The 23,786-nt window shown below is 49.1% G+C and overlaps 3 protein-coding genes across 4 annotated transcripts in view; 1 reads left to right on the top strand and 2 right to left on the bottom strand.

Annotated features, from left to right (window-relative positions):
- The window catches only part of LOC308575860 (solute carrier family 2, facilitated glucose transporter member 11-like), a 291,734-nt gene that overhangs the window by 13,956 nt on the left and 253,992 nt on the right, over positions 1–23,786 (bottom strand). Inside the window, exon 2 of one of the 2 annotated variants that reach the window (XM_081174950.1) lies at positions 3,337–3,418. In XM_081174950.1, the coding sequence (XP_081031076.1) occupies positions 3,337–3,418 (82 nt within the window). Of the gene's footprint in view, positions 1–3,336; positions 3,605–23,786 lie in introns of those variants that run through there. The other variant, XM_081174949.1, reaches the window with a different exon arrangement.
- DERL3 (derlin 3) lies at positions 9,231–15,602 on the top strand. Its single transcript, XM_081174374.1, has 7 exons — positions 9,231–9,491; positions 9,903–9,968; positions 10,219–10,292; positions 11,469–11,562; positions 12,348–12,543; positions 14,017–14,107; positions 14,774–15,602. The coding sequence occupies exons 1-7, from the start codon at positions 9,399–9,401 to the stop codon at positions 14,877–14,879; spliced, it is 720 nt and encodes a 239-aa protein (XP_081030500.1). The 5' UTR covers positions 9,231–9,398; the 3' UTR covers positions 14,880–15,602.
- SMARCB1 (SWI/SNF related BAF chromatin remodeling complex subunit B1) lies at positions 17,269–23,621 on the bottom strand. Its single transcript, XM_081173974.1, has 10 exons — positions 23,422–23,621; positions 23,160–23,271; positions 22,197–22,226; positions 21,165–21,294; positions 20,498–20,635; positions 19,803–19,930; positions 18,847–19,013; positions 18,378–18,568; positions 17,972–18,103; positions 17,269–17,582 (listed from the first exon to the last, which is right to left on the bottom strand). Exons 1-10 carry the CDS (start codon positions 23,512–23,514, stop codon positions 17,543–17,545), a joined length of 1,161 nt encoding a protein of 386 aa, XP_081030100.1. The 5' UTR covers positions 23,515–23,621; the 3' UTR covers positions 17,269–17,542.

Here is a 23,786-nt window from a genome sequence, read left to right as displayed (position 1 = left end):
AAACATGAGAAGGAATAAAAATCATGGGCGTAGCCGTACACCCCGACTCCCCAAATCAAGTAAATAAATAAAAATACTTAACGAAAAGTAGAAATTGTAGAAAGATTTTGACAGATTTTTCTGAGCACTTGTGGTCAAAAGAAAGTAACTTTAAACAACTGTTGCTGAGAGATTTCATTCCGAATCTGCTAGACAGAGCCAAGCATAGGATGGGTGGGTATCCTGCTCCCTCCCCAACATAAATCCTGGCTACGCCCATGATAACAATGGAAGGCACATCAATGGCTTTTGAAGAACAAATATGACTGTCTTTGGGATACTGTGTCATAGAATTACAGAACTGTAGATTTGAGAAAGGAATGTAAGCTCTTTTTATATGCAATAACAGCAGCAAGAATATTATTGTCCCAAAAAAGGAAGCAAGAAGAGTTACCGTCGATTGAAGAATGGAGGATGAAGTTAATGGACTACGCAGAATTAGATAAACTAACAGGAAGGATTTGAAACTGGGGAGACCAGAAATTCACGGAAGACTGGAGTAAATTTACGGACTATTTGAAAAGTAATTGTGAAGAACTGATGATGTTTGTAGGGTTGCAAGAAGTTTTGTGAGGAGTATTATTGGAAGTATTGTAAAAATGGAGAAGGGGGAGGATGATTTGTTAAGAGATGGAAAGGCAATATAAAGTTAAGAAATGCATAAAGGTAAAGGTACCCCTGCCCGTACGGAACTCGGAAACATTCAATGTAGCTCAATGTTGGATGTTTCAGAACAAATAAAAGAAAGTCCTTTTTCGTGCAGTGCATAGACTGTGGAACTTGCTCCCAAAGGATGCAGTGACTGCCACAAACCCTACATGGCTTTAAGAATATTATTGTCCCAAAAATGGAAGCAAGAAGAGTTACCGACGATTGAAGAATGGAGGATGAAGTTAATGGACTATGCAGAATTAGATAAACTAAGTGGAAGGATTCGAAACCGGCAAGACCAGAAATTCACGGAAGACTGGAGTAAATTTACGGACTATTTGAAAAGTAATTGTGAAGAACAGATGACGTTTGTAGGGTTGCAAGAAGTTTTGTGAGGAGTATTATTAGAAGTATTGTAAAAATGGAAAAAGGGGGGGGGTGATTTGTTAAGAGATGTAAAGGCAATATAAAGTTAAGAAATGCATAAGAAGTGGTTAAAGTGGTGGACCATCAGAGGTGCTGATGGAAGTCTAAAAAGATTGTATAAGTGATAGGTTTTGTGGTACATTTTATAATTTATATGTTAAAATTAATAAAAAATATTATATATATAAAAAACCTTACATGGCTTTAAAAGGGAATCAGGCAAATTCGTGAGAGGGCTATTAGTCATAATAGCTTAGCTCTGCCTTCATGGTCAGAGCAGTAAATGCTTGCTGGGAGTCACAGATGGGCAGAGTTGAGCTCAAGTCCTGCTTGTACCTGGGACGCGGGTAGCACTGTGGGTTAAACCACAGAGCCTAGGACTTGCCAATCAGAAGGTTGGCGGTTCGAATCCCCGCGATGGGGTGAGCTCCCATTGCTCGGTCCCTGCTCCTGCCAACCTAGCAGTTCAAAAGCACACCATTGCAAGTAGATAAATAGGCACCGCTCCGGCGGGAAGGTAAACGGCGTTTCTGTGCGCTGCTCTGGTTCGCCAGAAGCGGCTTAGTCATGCTGGCCACGTGACCCGGAACTGTACACCGGCTCCCTCGGCCAATAAAGCGAGATGATCGCCGCAACCTCAGAGTCGGTCACGACTGGACCTAATGGTCAGCGGTCCTTTACCTTTTACCTGCTTGTAAAAAGGCTTCCCACAGGAATTTGGATGTCCCTGCCCCCTAAGAACAGGATGCTGGACTAAATGAGTCCCTGTTTGTCTGATCCAGCAGCTTGTTATTTTCTTACATTTTATTTTAAAGTGTTTTCTTTTATCCCAAGATTATGTACCTGAAATCTACAGCACGGTACAAATTTTAAGAGAAATGGGATGAAAGTTGGACGGGCAATCTTTAATTTGGGACCATTGCAATTCCTCAGCGTAAACATAAGATAAAATTGTTCTAAACTGCTTTTACCAGTGGCACACAAGACACCACAGAGACTGAATAAAATATATACCAGGTGAGATAGTAAATGTTGGGAGTTGTGGGTAATAATAATAATAATATTTTATTTATACCCCACCCTTCCCAGTTTAAAAATGAAATGCATACGCCCATTAAATTAAAGATTTTGGGAAAAGAGATTAACAATTTCATTGGTAACTCTTTAAAAAGAGTTTTATTATCATTATTTTATTTATCCTTTTCAGGTTTATACATTTCAATAATTTTACAATCATCTTAACATTTCAAAACTTTACTTCCTTCCCCCTCTTTCTTTGGTTCCTTAAATTTATTTTTAATATCTTCTGCATATCCAAATTAACTTAATTTGCTCATTTATTCATCTAATTTTACAAAACTGCAGGTTATTACAAAACTGCAGGTTATTACAATACTCATGCCAATACTCTCTTAAAGAGTTTTATTGGAACATTTGGAGGAACAAATCAAGAATAAGGAATTGATACAGAATTTAATAGTTACTGCCAATATGTTAATTGGCACAAAAATGGAGAAAATAAGGTGCCAGTAATTAAAATAGAGTGCTGAGCAAAAATTTGGAAGTTAAGTCTTGATGCAGAAGCTTCCTGGAGTGATTAGTTTAAGAGATGGCAGAGATAGAAGGGAAAATTTAGACATTAATTTAATTTAGAAAATAGCAGATACAACAATATTGGTGGATAACAGCTTTTCTGAGTGGCAGATAAAAATGTTTAATCTTTATAGTCTTCTGCGATTTATGATATTCTGCAATGATATTTGTTTACAGATTCCTGCATTTGGGCATGTTTCCAAATTTAATTTTTGGAGCGGCTGGTAGCTCCAGCCAGCCCAGCTGGGCAGGGCAGACAGCATGGAAGGGACACCGCGCGCCGCCGGCCCCCACGCTTGTCCCCGGAGCTAGAGACGGCAGGCATGCCGGTTAGAGACGGAGGGGCTCCGGGTCGGAAGTCTCCGCCTCACCTGTCGCTGCCACTCGGCCGGGCACGCTGCGCTGGAGCCTCCGGCGGCCTCCCGGGCCGTGCGCCTGGCGGGGCCACCCAGCGAGCCAAGGGGTCCTGGGCTGCCGGTCTGGGCAGGAGGCAAGAGGGAGGACCCTTGCAAATATCCGATCGCCCGGGGGTTGCTAACTGTCGCCTCCCCCGCACCCCCCGCAGAGGAGCCCCGGAAGCGTGACGCAGCGGTCCTGGCCAGGTGTGCGAGCGGGGCGGGGCCTCACCTGGCGGCGCGGCGGCTGCAGAGGCTGCGATGCTCCGTCCGGCATCCTGCTCGGCCCGGCTCGGCTTCCCTCCTCGGCTCTCCTAGCAGATGCCGGCCGGCTAGCAGGAGGGTGGGCGGGGACTTCGAGCTGGGCAGGGCTTCTTGGCTGGAGCTGAGCCCGGAGGCTCATCGCGCAACGGGCGACTCTGAGCATGTGCAGAGTGCCTCTGGGAGAGAGGCCAACGGGGCTAGCCTAGTGGGTTCCAGGATCCCCTTGAGGGAGACGGTATGACTGGGGTAGGGGAGGGGGGTGGCCTCTGGCCTGGTCCCACCCACTACAGCATCCTTTGGGTGCTTTTTTCGCTGGAGGCGACCAGGAGGGTCGTGGGGCCGCGTGGGGAGGGCCGGGTCGGCCACCCGGTCCTTCTGCGGACCGAGGATCGCTCTCCTGGTGCCTTTTCCTGAAGCCAGGCCAGCCCAGCCCCCGAAGTGCGACAGCTCCCATTTGGCAGCTCTGCCTTTTTTTGGGGGGGGTGTCCTAAATAGAACAGCCGAAGCTCAGTTACATAGCATTTGCTCTGCATGCAGAAGGTCCCCGCAGGCAGCATCTCCCGTGGAGAGCTAGTGCTGCTGCCGGCCAGTGTAGACAATACTAGATACTAGATAGAGCAGCGAGACAATTGCATTTTGATTGCTGCACAGATCTCTGTTTTTTGCGGGGGAGGGGGGAAGACTGCCAAACTACCTCGATTACAGTACTGTGACACTTGACAGCTGGGATAGCTCAGTGGGTACAGCATGAGGCTGGGATAGCTCAGTGGGTACAGCATGAGGCTCTTCATCTCAAGAGTCGTGGGTTCGAGTCCCAGTTGGGCAAAAGTTTCCTGCATTGCAAGGGGTTGAACTGGATGACCCTTGTGGCCCGTTCCAGCTCTACAATTCTGATATTCTATGTAGAAACATCACCTTGCCAGCAAAGGTCCGTATAGTAAATGCTATGGTTTTCCCAGTAGTGATGTATGGAAGTGAGAGCTGGACCATAAAGAAGGCTGATCGCTGAAGAATTGATGCTTTTGAATTATGGTGCTGGAGGAGACTCTTGAGAGTCCCATGGACTGCAAGAAGATCAAATCTATCCATTCTTAACGAAATCAGCCCTGAGTGCTCACTGGAAGGACAGGTACTGAAGCTGAGGCTCCAATACTTTGGCCACCTCATGAGAAGAGAAGACTCCCTGGAAAAGACCCTGATGTTGGGAAAGACTGAGGGCACAAGGAGAAGGGGACGACAGAGGACAAGATGGTGGGACAGTGTTCTCGAAGCTACCAGCATGTTTGACCAAACTGCGGGAGGCAGTGGAAGACAGGAGTGCCTGGCGTGCTCTGGTCCAGGGGGTCATGAAGAGTCGGACACGACTAAACAACAACAACAACAACAAATGCTACTGAGCACCTCCAAGCGGGAGCACACTTCTCCGCTCGGCCTCCTGCCGCAACCGCCTCAGGTCCTCCCTGACTCCAAGCAGCTCCGGGGCGTCCTCATATCTGACGTTTAGAGCGCCCCGAGTTCCTGGACCCAGAAAACCCCCCGAACCTCTCGCCGGCCAACCAACCCGTTTGCTTTCCGCGCCATGAAGCCCCCCCCCCAATCTTATCTCTTGTTGGATTCCCCCCTGCAGGAATCGCTGGAAGAAATCAGTGGATCGCGAAAGCGGTACCATCTTCTGCAGCGCCTTCATCCTGCTAGAAGTCCAGCCGGCCGAGGAGGAGGAGGCGACTGGGGCTGAGAGAGGGAAAGTCCTGCAGGGTCGGCCTGGGCTTTTGGGGGCAGGAATGCAGCTATTTAGTCACCCATTACCCCGGGAGGCGAAGAAGCGGCTCATTTACAATGCTTGCTCCGTAGTTCTGTTTATCCCTTCTCATTTGGGGACTGATCATTGCACACCAAGAACCTCCCAGTCACTATGACTTCTCGCGCTCCTGTCGACCTTCGCACCTTTCGAGGCTGTGAATTTTTACACGCCTGCTTCCTGAGCTGTCTGTTGCACACCATTAAACGCATAAAAGACAGGTCTGATCCACTCTGGCCAGGAGGAGGAGCAGACACTGCCAGCGTCTGTGTGAGGATAGCCTGCAGGACACCCTCTGAAGCAGATGGGCTAGGCCTGAGTCTTGGAGAATGAGCATCTCTCTCATCATAAAGATCACACACACACACACAAACACACACTCCTGGGCTGGGTGAGCCAGGAATGATTTTCCACCACTGGGGCATGAGCCATCAAACTGGCATGTGCTGTTCCTTCTCCCTGGGGCATAGCTGTCAACGTTTTCCTTTTTTTCAAGGTAAATTCCCTTATTCCGAATAGGATTCCTCGCAAGAAAAGGGAAAAGTTGACAGCTGTGCGGGAGATCTGGGCGGTCCTATATCCCATTTCATGGACGTGCAAAAGGATCCTGGAATCGGCCTGTCGATGGTTAATGCTAGTCACAGGGGTCTCTGCTCTGTCTTCATATTTAGAAGCCTCAATGCTTGTGAATATCAGTGAATACAGTGGTACCTCAGGTTAAGTACTTAATTCGTTCCAGAGGCCGGTTCTTAACCTGAAACTGTTCTTAACCTGAAGCACCACTTTAGCTAATAGGGCCTCCTGCTGCCGCCGCGCCGCTGGAGCACAATTTCTGTTCTCATCCTGAAACAAAGTTCTTAACCTGAGGTAATATTTCTGGGTTAGCGGAGTCTGTAACCTGAAGTGTATGTAACCTGAAGCGTATGTAACCTGAGGTACCACTGTATCAGTTGCTGGAAACCGCAGCAGGGGAGAGCGTTCAAATCCTGCTTTGGGTTTCCCATTGGAGCAGGGGTGCCAACTTGAATAAAATATTGGCTGCGGGGGGGGGGGCAGGTAAGCCCTGCCCCACATAATCGATCACATGATGCGGTGCATGCACATTATCTGAATGGCCATGCCCATCAACTTTGGGGGGGAGGGCAGCCCCCTCAAATATTTTATGGGGAGAGGGCGCTGAAGCCCCAAAGGCCCCTAGGAGTTGGCTCCTGTGTATTGGGGCATCTGGTTGGCCACCGGGAGAGCAGAATGCTGCATGCCTGATCCACCAGGGCTGTTTTGATGTTATTATGGTAAAGGTAAAGGACCCCCTATGGGACGCGGGTGGCACTGTGGGTTAAACCACAGAGCCTAGGACTTGCCGATCAGAAGGTCAGCGGTTCGAATCCCTGCGACAGGGTGAGTTTCCGTTGCTCGGTCCCTGCTCCTGCCAACCTAGCAGTTTGAAAGCACCTCAAAGTGCAAGTAGATAAATAGGTACCGCTCCGGCGGGAAGGTAAACGGCGTTTCCGTGTGCTGCTCTGGTTCACCAGAAGCGGCTTAGTCATGCTGGCCACATGACCCGGAAGCTGTACGCCGGCTCCCTCAGCCAGTAAAGCGAGATGAGCGCCGCAACCCCAGAGTCGGTCACGACTGGACCTAATGGTCAGGGGTCCTTTAAGGTAAAGGGACCCCTGGACGGTTAAGTCCAGTCAAAGGCGACTATGGGGTTATTATGACTGTCCCGCTGGCCTAACCTGTTTCTCGTTTCCTTTTGGGGACCCAATCCTCCGCAGCCCTGGGCACGTGTGCCCTTCCAGCCAGTCTCAGGGCAGATCCACGGTGTACATCACATGACTTTCAACCCCAAAGAATCCCGGGAACTGAAGTTTGTTCAGCGGTAGGGTTGGAACTATAGTTCTGTGAGCAGGAAACTACAGTTCCCAGTATTTTTTTGGGGGGGGGGTTTGTCGCTTTGGATGTGCTTGAGATGCAAGCTACGGACCTGCCTTCAGTCTTTGGCTGCTCTCGGGAGCCACCTGGTGCGAGAGTTGAGGCCCGCTAGGGTCAGGCTGGAAGAAAGTAGCAGAAAAAGTGTTGTCTCCACTCTTGAGGTTGCAAAGCACAGCACTTGTTCTCCTCTCTATTTAAATCTCCCTTTGTGTAGAGATTTTCAAAAGGGAAACATGACAAATCTGAAGAATCATGAATTGTGCAGGCTGTTTATGTTAGCCAGATTTAATGTTTCCCTCAATGATAGTAAGAGGAAGGTATTTAGCTCTCCCAGAAGCAGAGCGTCTCTGCAAATGTAGTAAACAGCAACCTGATACTTTGGAGTATATTTCCTTTTCTTGTGATTTTGGCATTTATGCCAGAAGACAATTATTAGAGGCCTTACAACTTAACAGGCTCAATTCTATGCCACCAACGGTTCAGGACCTGCTCTCGGACAGGAATGATCAAATTCCTTTAATAGTGGCTGAATTTTTGAGTGCTGTCCATGCCGAAAGACTGGGCCATTATAAAGAGATTTAGTGGCTCTTAATTGATCGGTGATGTGGTAGTGTTATATTGTATTATTTATGCGAATTGATTTTCTCTGGACAAACCTTGCTATGCTGAGCTCGTATTTTGCACAATTTGTATACGGTATTTGTTTGATCATGTGTGGATTGACTTTTAAAAAGGAAAGAAAGGAGGACCCGGTTGCTGGGGAAAAGCCACCGGGACTGCCTCCCTCTTCTGATACTGCTTAGTGCCTCTGGCAGGCAGGATGCGCTCTCCTCCCACAACAGCTCTGGGGCACCTACCTGGGCTTTACATAGGCCGCCCAGGCAGCCCATCCCTGGGGGAGGTTGTGCCTCTGCCTGATGCTGCTGGATGAGGGGTGAGCAGACCAGCATCCTGGCCGGCGGCTGCCCGTCTGGCCTCCCCCGGCAGCAAATAATCCGAGGTTGCGGACATGGCACATGTTGAAAGCCCACCAGCCGGCCCCTTCTTGGCCCTCTCCGCTACCTTCCCTTTGAAGGAGGGCAGGATCCAGCAGACAGACGCAGCAGATGCAGGGCCGCATTGCCTCCCCGTGAACCCTCTGGGGGCCACAGCCCAGTGGCGGGCAGAGTTGGATGAGAAGTGGGCAGGACTGCCTGCACACCTTACATTGGAAGCAAGCCCCACTTCTCGCAAAAAAAAGCTCCTGGGAACTGTGGATTACGCCTCACAGAACTACAATTCCCAGCACCCTGTACAAACCATAGTTCCCAGAATTCTTTTAAAAAAAATAACTTTTTGTTAGATTTTCCACAATGATAACACAAACCACAAAGCAAAATGATACACGAAAACAGAAAAAAGGGAACAATAGACAGATAAACAATAACAACTTAATTCTTCACAAATCCAAGCTTTTAAACATTTGGTTGACTTCCTCAAATCCCTCCCTTCTGAGTTTCCTTGTAATTAAAAGTAACAGCTTTCCAATATCATAATTAAACTAAAACAATTATAGTCCATCTTATTCACTTTTCTTAACATTCTAAATCCCATTTATTTAATTATAACTCAGTTTAATCCTAGGCCTATTTGTTTCTTTCAAGTAATTTCTAATTTTTTATATTACAATATTTATTCAAACAGTCCTTAAATTTCCTCCAGTCCTCTTGCAATTCCTCTTCTTTCTGGTTGCGGATTCTTCCAGTCAGATTCTTCCAGTCCAGAATTCTTTGGGACCTAAGCCACGTGCTTTGCATGTCTAGTGTGCGCGCGCAGCATTCGATTCCTCCACCGAAATTCCGAGTTTCTCCATCTACCAGTTAAGCTCGGAAATCTCCTATCCGTTCCATGAATCGCCTCTATAACTTTATCTCTGCGTGGCCTTCACAGAGAGGCAGCCATAGCAACGGATGGGACCAGCAAATAGACGCCTCCTTGCTGATTGGCCGACCGTCTGCCGGCCAAGGCCACGTGGCTTTTTCTTTCTCCGACACAACAACACAGCTCGCGCCATGCCATTGGCTTCCAAACCTGTCACTCCTTACTTGCCCCGCCCCATAGAGAGTGGCATCCCTCCAGCCCTTGGGTGCGCCTGTGAGTGCTCCTGAGTGGCTGCGCTCTCTTACAGCCACGCCCCTGCGCCCTCTCCCCGCCCTATCAGGGGCTTGACAAGCGAAGGGGCTTGGCCGCTCCGGGAGCCCCGACCTTAAAGGGCGCGCAGCCCTTTCCGCTGTTGCCTCGGGTCTCCTCGATCTCCCGCCATGGCCTACCAAGGATTCGCCGCAGAGTACCTGGGCATCCCCGCCGTGACGCGCGCCTACACCACCGCCTGCGTCATCACCACCGCTGCCGTGGTAATCGCTGGGGAGGGGGAGAGAAAGGGAGGCAGGCGGAGATCCAACAGGGAGAGCCGCAACATCCCGCCCGGTGCGATGCCCGCCTGCCTTGTATGGAGCGCATTTTCTTTCCGGCCCGAGGGTGGCTCTGGGGCGGCGGAGGCAGCAGCAGCCCCATCGCCCTTGCCTCGGGCCTGGGGTGGCGGTTTCCGTTCCCTCTCTTGCCAGCAGCCCTTGGGCTCTGCTGCCCCGAGTGGGGATTGCACGAGGACGGCATTGCACGCCTCTCCTCTTCCTGGGAACCAGCTGGGATGAAGGGCGGACGAGGCAGGGCTACCTGGAAAGCCCATCAGAGCCAGGCAGGCGCTGCCTTTGCTGTGCGCCCAGGATCCCTGCTCAGCCCATTGCCTGCCTTTTTGTATTTTGCAGCAACTGGAGTTCATCACGCCTTTCCAGCTGTATTTCAATCCGGATCTCATTTTCAGGAAGTTCCAGGTGAGGCCTGGCCCTGCCCCCGTTTGCTTACTAGCCTCAGGGCAGGATGTGTTTGCAGTGGCTGTTTGGCAGTCCCATGCTCGCTTCAGAAAGGACCTATTTCTGGGGACAGGGGAGTTCTCAGGAAGTGTTGGCGGAAGCAAGCAACAGGCTTCTTGCAAGAAGACTGTGTGTGCATCTGGTGGAGGGTGCTGGGGTTGGTGCTGTATTTGGCCACCTGGTGCTCTTTCCTTTTCTCCTTTTCTTGCAGATCTGGCGACTCATCACCAACTTCCTGTTTTTTGGGCCGCTGGGATTCAGCTTCTTCTTCAACATGATATTCCTGTATCCTTTGACCCTGACTACTTCTTTTTGCTCTCTCTCTCTGCCCCTTTCAAAAAGTGTTCTTGGCTTATCCTGACAGCAGCATGACCTGCCCTTTGCCTCTGCTGCCTCTGAAGGTCTGCATGGGTAAACGACACAGCTCTTAAGACAAAAAAAGCAGCTGGAGAGCAGAATCCTAAAAGTAATATGAGCCAAAATTGATATGGTCTCTTAGCGGCAGCTGTCACAGCAGTTTCTGACCATGTGGCCCACCTAGAACATCTGAGCAAGGACTATACCCCAGTTCATGGACTGGGAGGGAGACAATATAATAATAATAATAATAATAATAATAATAATAATAATAATAATAATAATTTTTATTTATAAAAATAAGGGCTGCACATGTTAAATAGCAGCACACAAACTACCACATTAAAATGTAGAGCAAAGAATCAAATCTGGTCCAAGATGTAAAATTCAAAACTCAGAACTCTTAATTCTGGTGGGAATTTTCTTCCCAGGCCTAGGAAGCCCACTTAGCTGCACAGCTCAGATGGGAAACAAGGCAAATCTCAGCTTGCTAGAAGGAAGCCTGGCCCAAGTCAGGAACTGGAATAGATGGAGAGCATTTGATCTGTGCCACAGTAATAGGGGTATTCAGACCGTACCCCCTCATAATTTTGGAGCAGGGCGTTGTTGAGATGAATGGATGATGTCTAGCAACCATAACATACAAAATCTCTCTTCTTAGGACTGAAAGCCTGTTAGCAAGATGCTTTCCCCAGAGTATTGGAAACTCCTATGTATACTTATGAGATGTGCAGTTGGGGCACCCCAAAAAGGAGCTCCATATATGTCCTGCTACTCTCTAGCCAAGGGCTGCTCAGGGTTAGGGTTAGGGTATGCAAGTTGCTATTGTTTTCAAATGAATCTCCAGTCCTTCTGAAGCCAAATCCCCAGCCGAGTTCACACTGTGCTGCAGCAGGGCCAAAGGTGCAGATGTGTTGGGCAACCTTCTGCCTTCAAGGTAAAAGGCTGTGGTTTGGTTCAGATCTGCCCACCCTTGCCCAAGTGGCTGTTTTTGTGGTGAAATGACTTGTGTTTGCACTAGCCCTAGGGCCATTCTGCCTAGCAATCCATCCATCCATCCGTTAGTTTCCTTTACTACCTCCCTCCATTGCTGCCTGCTCACAGGTACAGATACTGCAGGATGCTGGAAGAAGGCTCTTTCCGCGGAAGGACTGCAGACTTCATCTTCATGTTCCTCTTTGGAGGGTTTCTTATGACAGTATCCTTTCCCGTTAATTTGCTCATTGTTCTGCTTCTGGATTGGTTTTGCTCTCACCTGGGACCATGGCAAAGGGGCTGCCACCCTGTCCATTCTGAAGGATCATGAAAGGCTTTTAGAACTCGCACAATCTGTTTTTAAAATTGCTGCATTGTTTGCCAGTTTGCTTCTAGACTAGGGCTGGGCGATACCTGGTTTTTCAACATCCTGATATATCACCAGCTAAACATCTCGAAATACCTATATATCACGATGTCTGGAATAAGGATGAAGCTGTATAGAGGCATCAGTTGGCTTCATGGCTTTTCCTGTATCCTGATTTTTGCATAGCGCACACACGCACGATTCACGATATATTGCCAGGTCAACATTTTTGAAACAGATTGCCACAATATGGACTTCAAACTGGTTTTGGATGATATATCAGTATACTGTCCAGCCTTATTCTGGACCCAATTCCAAGGTGCTCTCATTAGTGTTTAGAGCTCAAAATGACTCCCCCCCCCCCCAAAGTATCTGCAGGATTGCAAGATCTGCAATACCCTCTCGGGCATTACGACCTGCAGAGGGAGTGCTTCTGGTAGTTCCACTGCCAAGAGGTTAGGGTGGTAATTTGTTTTAATATTGTATTTTTAAATAGTTGTGACCTCCCTCGGACCTTAAACTGAAGGGCAGGTAATAAATAATAATAATGATGATAGGAAGCTGTTTTAGGGGATTCTTTCAGCCTTTGTTGAGCCAATTAAATCTCTCCCCACCCCCTGCCTTGACTCTGTAGCTCTCAGCTTTTTGGACTCTTTGCCAGCCTCTTCTTCCTGGGCCAGGCCTTCACCATCATGCTGGTTTACGTGTGGAGCCGGAGGAATCCCTATATCCGCATGAACTTCTTTGGGCTGCTGAACTTCCAGGCGCCTTTCCTGCCCTGGGTCCTGATGGGCTTCTCACTGCTGCTGGGCAATTCCATCATCATTGACCTCTTAGGTGAGGGCAGGAGCTTCCTCTTCTTGCAGAGCTTCTTGGTATATCTGTGAGGAGCTGGTTCTCACAGTCAGTGGCATAGCATGGGGCTGGGGCTACCGGGGTAATTGCCCATGCACACTTTTTTAGAGGGGTGCACTGCTGCACCTGCCACCTTGACTGGAGGAGCAACCTGTCCTGCCCATCTGCCTCACCTGAGCAGTACACCATGCAGGAGGTGGGAGAGGATGGGCCTTTGCATCCCTTGGCCAGGGGGCGTCCCTCCACTGGTGGGGGAGGCGGGCAGGTGGCGGCAGCAGGGAGATGCACATGTATGTCCCACCGCTGCTCCACAGCTCTGTCTGGCAGCGGCAGCAGCAGCAGCAGAGGCTGCATGGAGACACCAGTTTGGGTTGCAATACTTTCCTTGCCCCGAGCACTGGCAAACCATGCTATGCCACTGCTCACAAAGGCTTTGCCAGGTGAGGGCTGTGCTGCCTCTGCAGCTCCCTTGCAGATAGTTGCTTTGCTGCCTTGAGGACTATTCAGATGCTATGAAAGGTAACATGCTGATAATGCTGGTGTAGTCTTTCAAGATGTTATGTTTTAGGAGTGCTATGTGTGGGTGTTGATGAGGCAAAACACTCAGTCAGTGCCTGGAGGCGGCTTCTCCAAGGCTTGCAGCTAGCTATGGCTGTATCCACAGGATCAGCACCTGGTTTGGGAAGCAGTTAGAAAAAGGGGATATACAGGCAAGACAGTGCAGTTCATGGGGACAGTCTAGGACAGGCATGGCCAAACTTGGCCCTCCAGCTGTTTTGGGACTACAGTTCCCATCATCCCTGACAACTGGACCTGTTAGCTAGGGATGATGGGGGTTGTAGTCCCCAAATGGCTAGATGGTCAAGTTTGGCCATGCCTGGTCTGGGAGATGTGCTGCTGTGGAGAAGAGTCCCAAGACTGGATGGAGGTGGCTGGCTTGTGGGGGGACGGGTAGGGAGAAAAAGGAGGATGGGTTTAAGCAGTGATAGCACATAGTAACATCCCCTGGTTCTCCTGCTTTTGAAAGCAGGTTTCTCCCCCAGCTCTGACAGCACACACTAGTGACCCAACAGATGCTGTCATCCTGAGAAGGTGGAAGCAGAGAGGCAGAGATTCTGTTTCCTATTGGCCAGAGGCTATGCTGCTGGGTCAATGACCCTAAGAGCGTCATCCTATCCCAAACAGTTGTCAAATGCAGGTGTTTTTACCTTATTGAAATCAGTGTCCGTACCTGCAGGGTTTAAGAAGTGTCTCAATTTACAGGGCTCATGCCTCATCTTCTCTTTGAACTGCTGCTACGCTGCAGAAGATTCTGGTGGCAAATTGTCACAAACCAGCAGTGCACCAGGGGAAATGTATTTGGGTGGTGGGCTATGGAAATGAAGCCGTTGCCTCTAGCTATACTGGCAAGAGAGATCTAGATTGTAGCTTCTCAGACCTTTGTTTCTCCTGTAGGAATAGCCGTGGGTCACGTCTATTACTTCCTTGAGGATGTCTTTCCCAACCAACCCGGAGGGAAAAAGTTGTTACTAACACCAGGATTCCTGTAAGTAAACGGCCAACTTTATCAGGCAGTCCTACAAAGCAGGTTGAAGAATGGCCACCCTCATTCAACCATAGAAGCACACAAAGAGGCAGTATTATGATGGACGCAGATGTGGCGCTTTTCTCCTGCCTTGACTAGAAAGGATCTTCAGCGTTTGAAGGAAGAGAGCAGGCATAAAAGGAAATGGAAAAGGACTACACATACATTTTGGTTGTATACACCTCAAAACGTTAACAAATACCACCAATGAGCCTTGTTGGTTCCCCAGTATACGCTTGGTGCCATACAACATTTGGCAAGGCTAAGCAGGTCCCAGCAAGCTCCCCGCACCCCGTGTTAGTGTTATAAGAAAGGCAAACTGCTCCTACAATACAGGTTGCCAGCCACAGACCCTTCCTTTCCTTATAGGTCCATCCTGTTAAGCTAAACGTTTCTGGTCCTGCTTAGGAGATTTAGAGCATGTTTAGAGATCTTGATGTGCTTTTCGGTGCTGTTGTGTCTCAGAACAGGGACCTGTTTTTGTGTAACAGCCTCCCACAAAAACAAGCAAGCAAGCAAGCAAAAGGGAAGGAACAGTTCATTTGAGCTCCTCTTCCAGTGTAGGAAAGTGTGTGTTTTGTCTTTGCGGCATGGATCTCATTTTGTGGTTGGGCTTTTCCTTTGCAGAAAGCTGGTATTTGACCCTCCCGAAGAGGACCCCAACTACAACCCTCTCCCGGAAGACCACCCTATGCCTGCTCCAGACCAAAACCTGCCACAGGAGCCCCAATAGTGACGGCACAGCAAGTCCCTTCTGCCTAAGACTGTTCTGCATGGACAGGTGTGTGGATGGCCCCCTGAGCAGCTCCACAGCTGGGTGGGTTGCATTCTCCTGCCACTCCAATTCCCTTCTGCTGCTAAGCTGTCCTCTAGTGTTGTGGATAGGATGGGGGACAATTCTGTTTATGTGCCAGATGCTGTAAAGGACTAGAAGATGATGAATTTGCACTGGACAAACTACAGGCAGAAGGCAACCGGGCAGATGCTGATCCTTGCACCCTGTCAACTTCCACGTTAAACCAAAAAATCCAATCTCCTGTTGCTGGCCTGTCTGGGCCCGAGAAGATAGGCTGTTGGTGGAACTGCCCCCCTGCCTCAACTCTGGATCTGACCCAGAATTGGGCCTAGCATGTTTCAGCATTCTCAGGCCTCACTGGGCAGTTCTTGTGCAGCCAGTACTAATTTCATGAGAAGTCTGCGGACTGCCCTGACCACCTGCCTCTCCAGCATTCCCTCACCTACTTCTCTGTTTTGCCAATTTATTTCAACCTCTGTAAAAATAATAAATGTGGGAAGCAGAATAGAGTTCATAGCCACTGTGTCCTTTAAAGTTACAGCTTTGGATCTCAGGAGTTAAGTCTCTCCTGTTTTGCAGCTGTGGCTGCAAATATACAAGCCAATGCCTCAAGAAACTCTGGGTGAGTGGGGCTAATTAAAGTGAGACCTGAATCCAAAATCTGTTTGTCTCTTGACTACATCTTTTGCTTCTTTCTGGGTCCTGAGCCTTGACATTATTCTCAGGCAGTAGTTAATGTGCCTGATACCATGTTTTATAAATCTTGGTTTAATATAAAAGCTGCTGCCTGAAGTTCTGGTCCTATAGTCTCAGAAACCCAGGGCATGCCTTGAAACTGATGGACCTTGGCTGGGCTCTGCAGGGAGCCTTCCTCACATTTTGGGCTTCCCCTAACTAGCTGCAGCTCACGTAGAGGAATCAGAGAAGGAAAAAGATGCAGATGCTCACCCAGAAGCCATTCTGAATACTCCCTGGCCAGTGGTAAAGGCCAAAGCCATGGGTCAACACTGGGCTGCTTCACAGAAGCAGATTCTGGGATGGGATACTGGCAACATGACAATAGCCTTAGTGTTGCATGAATATCAGGATGTGCTGGTCCTGGAAAGGGATGAAGTGTTCATGCAACAGTTGCTTTCCAGGGAGCAGGAGGCGGTCTGTCATTTCTATTATGTAACACCATCCAACTCACATTAGAAAATAGTTGTTGTTTTTAAGGTAGCACACAAACAGCAGCGCCTTTAAAACTGTACAAAAAAGTATTAGCTTACAGAGGGGAGAGAAGTACCTGTGTTTCTCTGTGAAGCCAACAATTCAAATTGTTGAATATCCAACCATCAGACTCGGGCACATCACTCTGGCTCAGTCCTCTTGTGGCTCTTGTTAATGTTTAAGAGACAGATGTTGGAAACAGAAGATGCCCTCGGTGGGGAGAATGTACAAAGTACCAACCAGCCTGCAGGCACTGCCTGTGACAAATTGCTTAGTTAATTCATTCAAGCCCTGCCTAAACCTGGTGGATTCTCCAGCTGCAGCTTCTGTTGGTGCTGCTTGGCTGGGCTTGCATACAGCTGCATGCACTGGAGACCCACAATGCCAGTTCAATGTTCTGGCAATAAGCATGACCTGCCCTGGTAGTATTCTGCTGCAGAGTGTGTGTGTGTGTGCAATGGGATTGGGGAGGGAGAAGGCAGCCTCCACCCCATGCCAGATTCAAGTGCTTTGTTAACACATAACAGGCAACAGTCCCAACACAGACTGTTCTTGTTGTTGCTTTTAAGATATATTCAGGAACTGCACTGGGCTCATTCTGCTAAAAGCAGGTAGAGCAGATTGACTCCTGTACAGACACATTTTAAGACTTAAAAACAACCCTAACCTTGCTGCTTTAACACCAAGCACTAAAACAAAGCTAAGCAGATTTGCTAACCGACTCTTCCTTTGTGAAAGATGCCACAAGCTGCTAGCTACCGCTGTACCTTTTCAAGAAACTACATCCCTCTCTAACAGCACCCCTCATCTTTGTACAGAAGGATGGGCTGCAGAAAAAGAAAAAAGCCGCTGCTGTGTGAAATAATATTAATAAAAAACAAAAAAATCACCAGTGCTAATCTGGACTAGGAGGAGAGAACCTTTGGGGCTCCAGATGTGGTTGAACTGCAACTCCCATCATGCTTGGCCCATTTACTGTGCTTTTTAGGACTGATGCAAGCTGTAGTTGCAAGCAACATCTGGGAAGCCAAGGCTGCCCCATCCGTGGTGTAGACTTGGAAGGCAAAGGCAGGAAAGAAAACTGGGAATGCACATCAGAGAAGGCCTGACAAACAAAAATTATTATTCATTTATTTAAAAACTTGTCCTAAGGTTTTTGGGGGAGGGGGGAGAGAAGGGCTCAGACAGCTGCCACAGGTCTTTATTGGACCCCTTGTTTGACAGGTACCCACGAGGTGGAGAGGTCACCATCCCTCTGGTCTGCTGGGCCAGCCAATGCAAGTACCACCAGTCCCCAGATGGGCATAGAAAGCATAACAAATGCTTGCCCTACGCTTGGCTCCTCATGGACACAGCCTGGAGGCTGAATCCTCTTGTCCACTTCAGGAGGGTTACCAAGCTGGAGCTGTGTTAGCCAAACGTCTCATCCGCCTGCAAGGAAGAAAACAAATTGTTATGAACAGCGATGGCAACAGCAGCAGCAGATGTGGGGGATTGTTTTAGCTTAGACCGGAGCAACTGCAGGTGGGTGTGAAAACACATCCCCCCAAACTTCAACGCCGCCCCATGATATCTATGAGGAAACGTTTCCAAGAAGTCCCACTTCGACCAACCAGCGGCATTTGCTGCAGTGGGAAGTTGTAATGGCCGAGTAACCTAATGGGACCAATGTGCTTCTTGCTGAGGTCTGGAGTTCAGCTTGCATAGTAAACGAGAGATGCTTGCAAAGTCACAAGAGGCAAAACAAAGCAAAACCTTCCCCTTCTCAGCTCATGTCTTTGACAAAAAGGGCAGTACACAATCCACAGGGGAAGGCGCACCTTGTGTTTCTGTCTTGGTCTCGAATTTTCTTCTCCATCTCTGCATCCGTCAGGGTTTCAAGTAGAGGGCACCACTGGTCGGCATCCCCAGTGTTACGAATGGCAATCTCCACCGTTGGCAGGGGGTTCTCACTGGAAGAGGGGGAAAAAACACAGCTCAGCCCCAAAGCCTGGAGAACTTGGGCATATGCTTTAATTTGAAGCCAGATCCATCATGGGGCATCACACAAAGAACCAGCAGCACGCCTGAAGACAAGCAGGCAGTAGACTATGGAGGACACACCACCAAACAGATGAGCCTCTGTTACACACTAGCTGGAGCCTTGTAGTCAGGATATCCAAACAATATAGGATTTGCTACCTCCCAATTTTGCAATCCTACAGAAGCACCAGTTGCACCCCTTACCTGAACGCGTATGTCTTCTGATGCCAGCTCAGCTGCCCCCGGATACTGTAAGCGATGGTGGTGACGAACTCGCCGCCCAGCCCAAGTTCTGAGCACAGCTTCAGGGCAAACTTTTCTGGGGAGTTCTCCTTTTCAGACATATCCCACTCAAACTGGTCTACCAGGGAGATGTTCCCCACATGGATGTTGAGCTAGATGCAAATGCCACAACTGAGTATCCTATATTTCAAATGCCCTTAAGCCAACCCCTTTGCCCCCAACCTGCCTCGGTGTGGACTAATGAGGAAAATGGAAATGGCTTCCTCGTTTTCCTCCCTTGTAAGTGCTAAGGAGTTTGCATATAGCCCCACTGGCAGGTCCTCCTTTACTCTGGTACAACTTGAACTCAGCACATCACTGGGAAATCCATTGTGGTGTGCCTCAAGGAAGAGAGTCACTTTCAGAACCAACTGTGTCTAAGTCTCCTTGCCTTAATAATGACGCGTTGATCTGACTGGTCCTCCAGAATACTGTCTGTAGGGTAAGATTCAATCTGCTGCCGTATTGCTGACGCGATCGCCGGGACAAAGGTCAGGGGATTCAAATCCAGATCATCGCAGAGAATCTCCGAAAACATTTCCGGGGTCATTAGTTTCTCTGATGGAAGCAAAGAAATCCAGATTATTGTCATGGTGCTTGTCTAATATCTAGCAGCTTACTTACTGCACCCTAAAATGATGGATCTTAAGCAGCCTACAAAAGGGAGCTTGTTAAGATACCCCTCAGTGAATCTGCCTCTGCCCCCTGCTCTATGCCTCTTATTAGCTCAGCATTGTTCCCATCTACGCGCTTAACAGACAAATCTATGAATAATTAGGCAGTGGCAGCTACTCCCCTTTTCCTCTGTACAAGAGCAAAGAATCATAGAATTGAAGAGCAAAGAATCATAGAATTGTGGAGTTGGGAGGAACCATGAGGGTCATCTAGTCAAACCTCTTGCAGTGCAGAAATCAACCCTGAGATTAAGGGTCTCATGCTCTACTGTCTGAGCTGCTGGATCAGGCCAAAGGGGCCCACATAGTCCAGCATCCAGAGAGTAGCCACCAGATGCCTGTTACAACATCTTTCCTGCAGCTGTTTCCTTGCTCATCTCTGCTGTGCCAGACCAGGGTCGGGTGAACAAGCAGCCTGTAATGGTGTCAAGGAGGTCCAGGGCGTTCTTGGCAGTCCACATTTGACCAAGATGTGGCCCACAGCATTTGCCCAACCCCTAAAACTAGTCCCTAAATTAAACTCCTTCTCGAACTGTTGCCTCGTCAGCAACTTCTACAACCACTGGATTTTGTTTCTGCTATTTTTCAGAAGTGCAGCAGCTGAACTATAAGGCATTAGGAAAGGTCACATTTTATATAACATTGGATTGTCCACTTCTTCTCCCCTACACACCATTCATGTTCCATGTAAAAGCGTCTCTCAGTTTCTGCCCGTCAATTTCCATGTCGAGGCGGATGGGAACCAGCACCTCTGGCTGGGAGGCGTTCTCGTGGATCACGGCTGGGTCGTGGTCATCAAAGCTAAAATACAAAAGGGGGGCAGGACAGAGCCATTGGGGAGGCAGGAACAGTGCCTCCATGTGGGTGCAGGGAAAGAAGCACGAGAGTTTCAAGGCCCAGAGCTTGTTTTCACTGGAAGAGCCAGGAAACAAAAGAACATGCACAGAGTGCATGCCACATCAGGGATAGGGAGGACTCTTCCCGGGAGGAGAGCAGGGCTTCCTAGACAAATCTGAGCTCCCAAAATCAAGCCTTGCCCCAGTGTTCAACTAAAGGATGGGAGTATATGAAGGAAGAATTGCAGCCACATCCTGCTTCCCTGCTAGAAGTTGATGATTAGCCCCATTCTGATGAGAAGGACCAATGCTGGGAAACTCAGGGTTGTAGCCAACCAAGTTCCACTTGGGAGCAGACCCGCTGAAGTGAATGGACCGAAGTTAGTCATGTTCACTCATTTCAGCGGATCCACTCTATGACAGCCCCAGCCCTCAGATCTGCAAATCGGCTTCCTCTGTCCATACGCTCAGCAGCATTACCTTGTGTGTCAATGTTTCCTCACTTCTTCCTAAGAGCCAGCAACAAACTTACCAGAGGGGGAAGGTTCTTTTCTTGTCTCTGCCCATCCGATTTCTGTTAATGGTGGTCGAGCATGGCACAGCGTCAAGGTGGTGGGAGCTGTTGGGAAGGGTCGGAACCCACTGACTGTTCCTTTTTGCCTTCTGTTCTCTAGGAGAGGAGACCACTGGTGAATGGGGAACAATCTTCAGAACCTAAGCATTTGTATGTGTGTGAGAGTGAACGCACACAAACCTCAATGGCATGACCCTTCATCTGCAACATGCTGCAAATATAGTGACTCAAATAACATAAGACTAGACGTGTTACTAACACAACTCAGGATCCCACTGACAGGAAAATCAAGAGCTGTTGGTTAAAGTGAGTAACTTTTAGAACTTTTCATTATGCTGCAAGTCTCCTGAGGGTCTTTCTTCACACAGTTTCTTTCTGGTTTGGCTTTTCCTTTCCCAGAAAGGAGAGCCACTGTGGTACAGTGCTTAGAGCATCAGACTAGGACTGGGGAGACCCTGGTTCAAATCACTACCTGCCCATGAAGCTCACTATGTGATCTTGGCCAGTCACCAACTCTTAGCCTAACCTACAGGGTTGTTTTGAGAATGAAATGTGGGAGCAGCAGCACCATGCACATAACCTCAAGCTTCTTTGGGGGGAAGGCAATATATAAATATGTAACTACCTAAGGTAGGTGGGAGGCTCAGTGCTGATGGAGACTGCCTTGTATTTCTCATCATTTCCATCCAGGATCTCTTCTACTTCAGAGGCTTTCAAGAGAGTCACACTTGTGGCCAGTGTGGTATAACCGTGATCTAAAAGAGGAGAGGGAGGAAGAGAAAGTGGTGTGGATCATGAGGGGTATCATCTGCCAGGGGAGGAGATCCCCCCCCCTACCGCTAAGAGATGCAGTCACCCATTTCATGGTCCCTTCAATAGTCCGCATGGGCTGGAGCCAGACTGCCCATAGAATAAAGTGAGCTTCCCTGGCCCCCTTTCTCCTGCGTTTCTGACAAGCAGCTTTCACAAAATGGAGCTAAAAACTCTCCCCTTGCAAACACTTGAAGAACACAAGTCACTTTCAGGTTAGGCAAAATATAGCACATCCCTGCCCTTCAAAAATCTTTTAAAAGACCTATGCTGTCCAGTCCCTGAGACAAACTCCAGACACACTCTTGGAAGGATATCCTATATATCCAGGGCTGATTCAAAGAAACCAGAACCGGCCCAAAGTCTATACTGAGGGGATGTAAAGGAGGGCAGGATTTATCCCTTTCCTGTTCTGAGCTGAGCGAGGATTTAGCACCAGTAGAGTGGCAGGTGCATCCCTCTCCCCACTCGGCTTGCGTACTAGATTGCTAAATCCATGGCAAGATCGCTCGTTGCCGCCTCTACACCCACGAGAAGAAAAAAGCTGCATATCTAAGAGCTACCAGAAATGCTAACAAGCGTTTGGCACAGTGCTGGAATCCAAGGCCCTGCAGGAAGAGGGAGATGCTTTTCTTCAGGGAAGACATCCTTGCTTGTCAAAAAGCAACGTGAGGCTCCCCGGCCCCTACTCTGGGCTCCACAGATAAGACCAGAAAATCTTAAAATCAAAGAGGCGGCAAAGCAAATTCAGCATATATCAGGTAGCCCTTTGGACACTGCAGGAAGACTCGGTGCAAGCAAAGCAGAGCCTCAGTAAGAAGAAGAGACCCCCCAAGTTTCGACTTACATCTTCTGGGACTGTGACTCCGTTGGTTTTCTGTGGGGAAGAGAGAAGAAAATGTCAAAGGGGCAGATGCTGATGCCGGGGACCTCGCAATGCTGGCTGGTGGGGTGGGGAGTTAGGGATGGGAGACGATGACAACAGCACAACCTCCTCCCCCTCCTTGGAAGGGCTGCAACCCCCTCCCCACAAAAACCCCTCCCGCTGCTTGAGGCTGCATAGCCAACAAAGGGTGGGGGGGTCCTGGAAAGGGGCTGGCCAGGAAGCGGTCCTCCCTTCCTCCTACCAGCGGGTTGGTGTGTGTGGGCAGGGCCGGATTTAGGTTTGATGAGGCCCTAAGCTACTGAAGGTAATAAGGCCCTTTATATGTCCAGCTGTCCTTTGTCAACAACAAATTGTCTCTTTTTTGTGTTAAATATCCGCTATATGGTAATTTATGGACCTAATAGGTATCGAAAGCCATATGCACACAACAAAATATGTATTTTATCAAAGTAATTGTTGAACTGAAATACAATTAAAGTAGTATATTAATAGTGAAATAATTATGAAGCCTTTTATATGTCCAGCTGTCCTTTGTCAACAACAAATTGTCACTGTTTTTTGGGTTGAATATATGCTATATGGTAATTTGTGGACCTAATAGGTATCTAAAGCCATATGCACACAACAAAATATGCATTTTATCAAAGTAATTGTCGAACTGAAGGACAATTAAATAAGTATATTAGTAGTGAAATAATTATGACACTCTAACTTAACATGATTTATTCACAAACTTAATAATGCAAACACATGGGCATTTGGCAATAACAAAAGTTCATGTAGAAACGCAATTTACAAAGACTCATAATTTTTTGGGGCCCCGCCCCCCCAAGAGAGTGAGGCCCTAAACTACAGCTTGTTTAGCTTATAGGTAAATCCGGCCCTGTGTGTGGGGTTGGGGGCCTGCCCGCCCTGCTCACCCACCGTGGGAAGAGGCGACGATCTTCTTGCGCTCCTCCACCGTGGCCAGGCGCCTCCAGAGCGACGGGTAGCGCTTGTACAGGGAGCCCCGGAACATCCGCAGGTAGTTGCCCACCTGCAAGGGGACGCAGCCACAGGACCCGCCTCGTCAGGCGCCGCCGCCCGCTCGACTGGGACCCCCCCAGCCTCCCCCAACGAGCGCGGGAGGCGACGCTCCAGCCCCTCCGCCTCCCTCGGCCGCCGCCGCGCCTCGCTCCCTCCTCACCTCAGAGCCTATCATGAAGAACTCGCCGTCCTCCTCCAGCTGGAACTTGACGGGCTTCTGCCCGAAGGTCTTGCTCAGCGCCATCATCATCATCTCGGCAGCGGCGGCGTGAGGCAAGGCCGGGAGGGATGAAGCAGGCCGGGCCGGGAAAAAGCGACGGGAGGCGGCCGCGGCCTAACTGGGAGGGCTAGTGCGCACGCGCGGCCACGGCAGCCAGGCTCCTTGCCAGCGGCGGGAGGGCGACGGAGGCCACGCCCCATGCCCCTCCCGCCTCCCTGCTGCGCTTCCAGCTCCTCACTGCGCCTGCGCGAGGGGAAGGGTGGGTTTTCCTTTCTTTCTTTCCTCCTCCCACCCTGGCGGGGGGG

The sequence above is a fragment of the Podarcis bocagei genome (assembly GCF_964188305.1).
Source record: "Podarcis bocagei genome assembly, chromosome: 16".
In the NCBI taxonomy this organism is placed as follows: Eukaryota; Metazoa; Chordata; class Lepidosauria; order Squamata; family Lacertidae; genus Podarcis; species Podarcis bocagei.
Note: the sequence above shows the minus strand (reverse complement) of the source record. Positions and strands in the feature narration are given on the sequence as shown.

Excerpts from the sequence above, each read along its gene's own strand:
- SMARCB1 (XM_081173974.1), bottom strand. The coding sequence starts at position 23,514 with ATGATGATGATGGCGCTGAGCAAGACCTTCGGGCAGAAGCCCGTCAAG. Across the intron at positions 23,272-23,421 it reads TCTTCATGATAGGCTCTGAG|GTGGGCAACTACCTGCGGAT; the intron begins GTGAGGAGGGAG and ends GTCCCCTTGCAG. Across the intron at positions 17,583-17,971 it reads GACCAAGACAGAAACACAAG|GCGGATGAGACGTTTGGCTA; the intron begins GTGCGCCTTCCC and ends TCTTCCTTGCAG.
- DERL3 (XM_081174374.1), top strand. The coding sequence starts at position 9,399 with ATGGCCTACCAAGGATTCGCCGCAGAGTACCTGGGCATCCCCGCCGTG. Across the intron at positions 9,492-9,902 it reads TCATCACCACCGCTGCCGTG|CAACTGGAGTTCATCACGCC; the intron begins GTAATCGCTGGG and ends TGTATTTTGCAG. Across the intron at positions 9,969-10,218 it reads TCATTTTCAGGAAGTTCCAG|ATCTGGCGACTCATCACCAA; the intron begins GTGAGGCCTGGC and ends CTTTTCTTGCAG.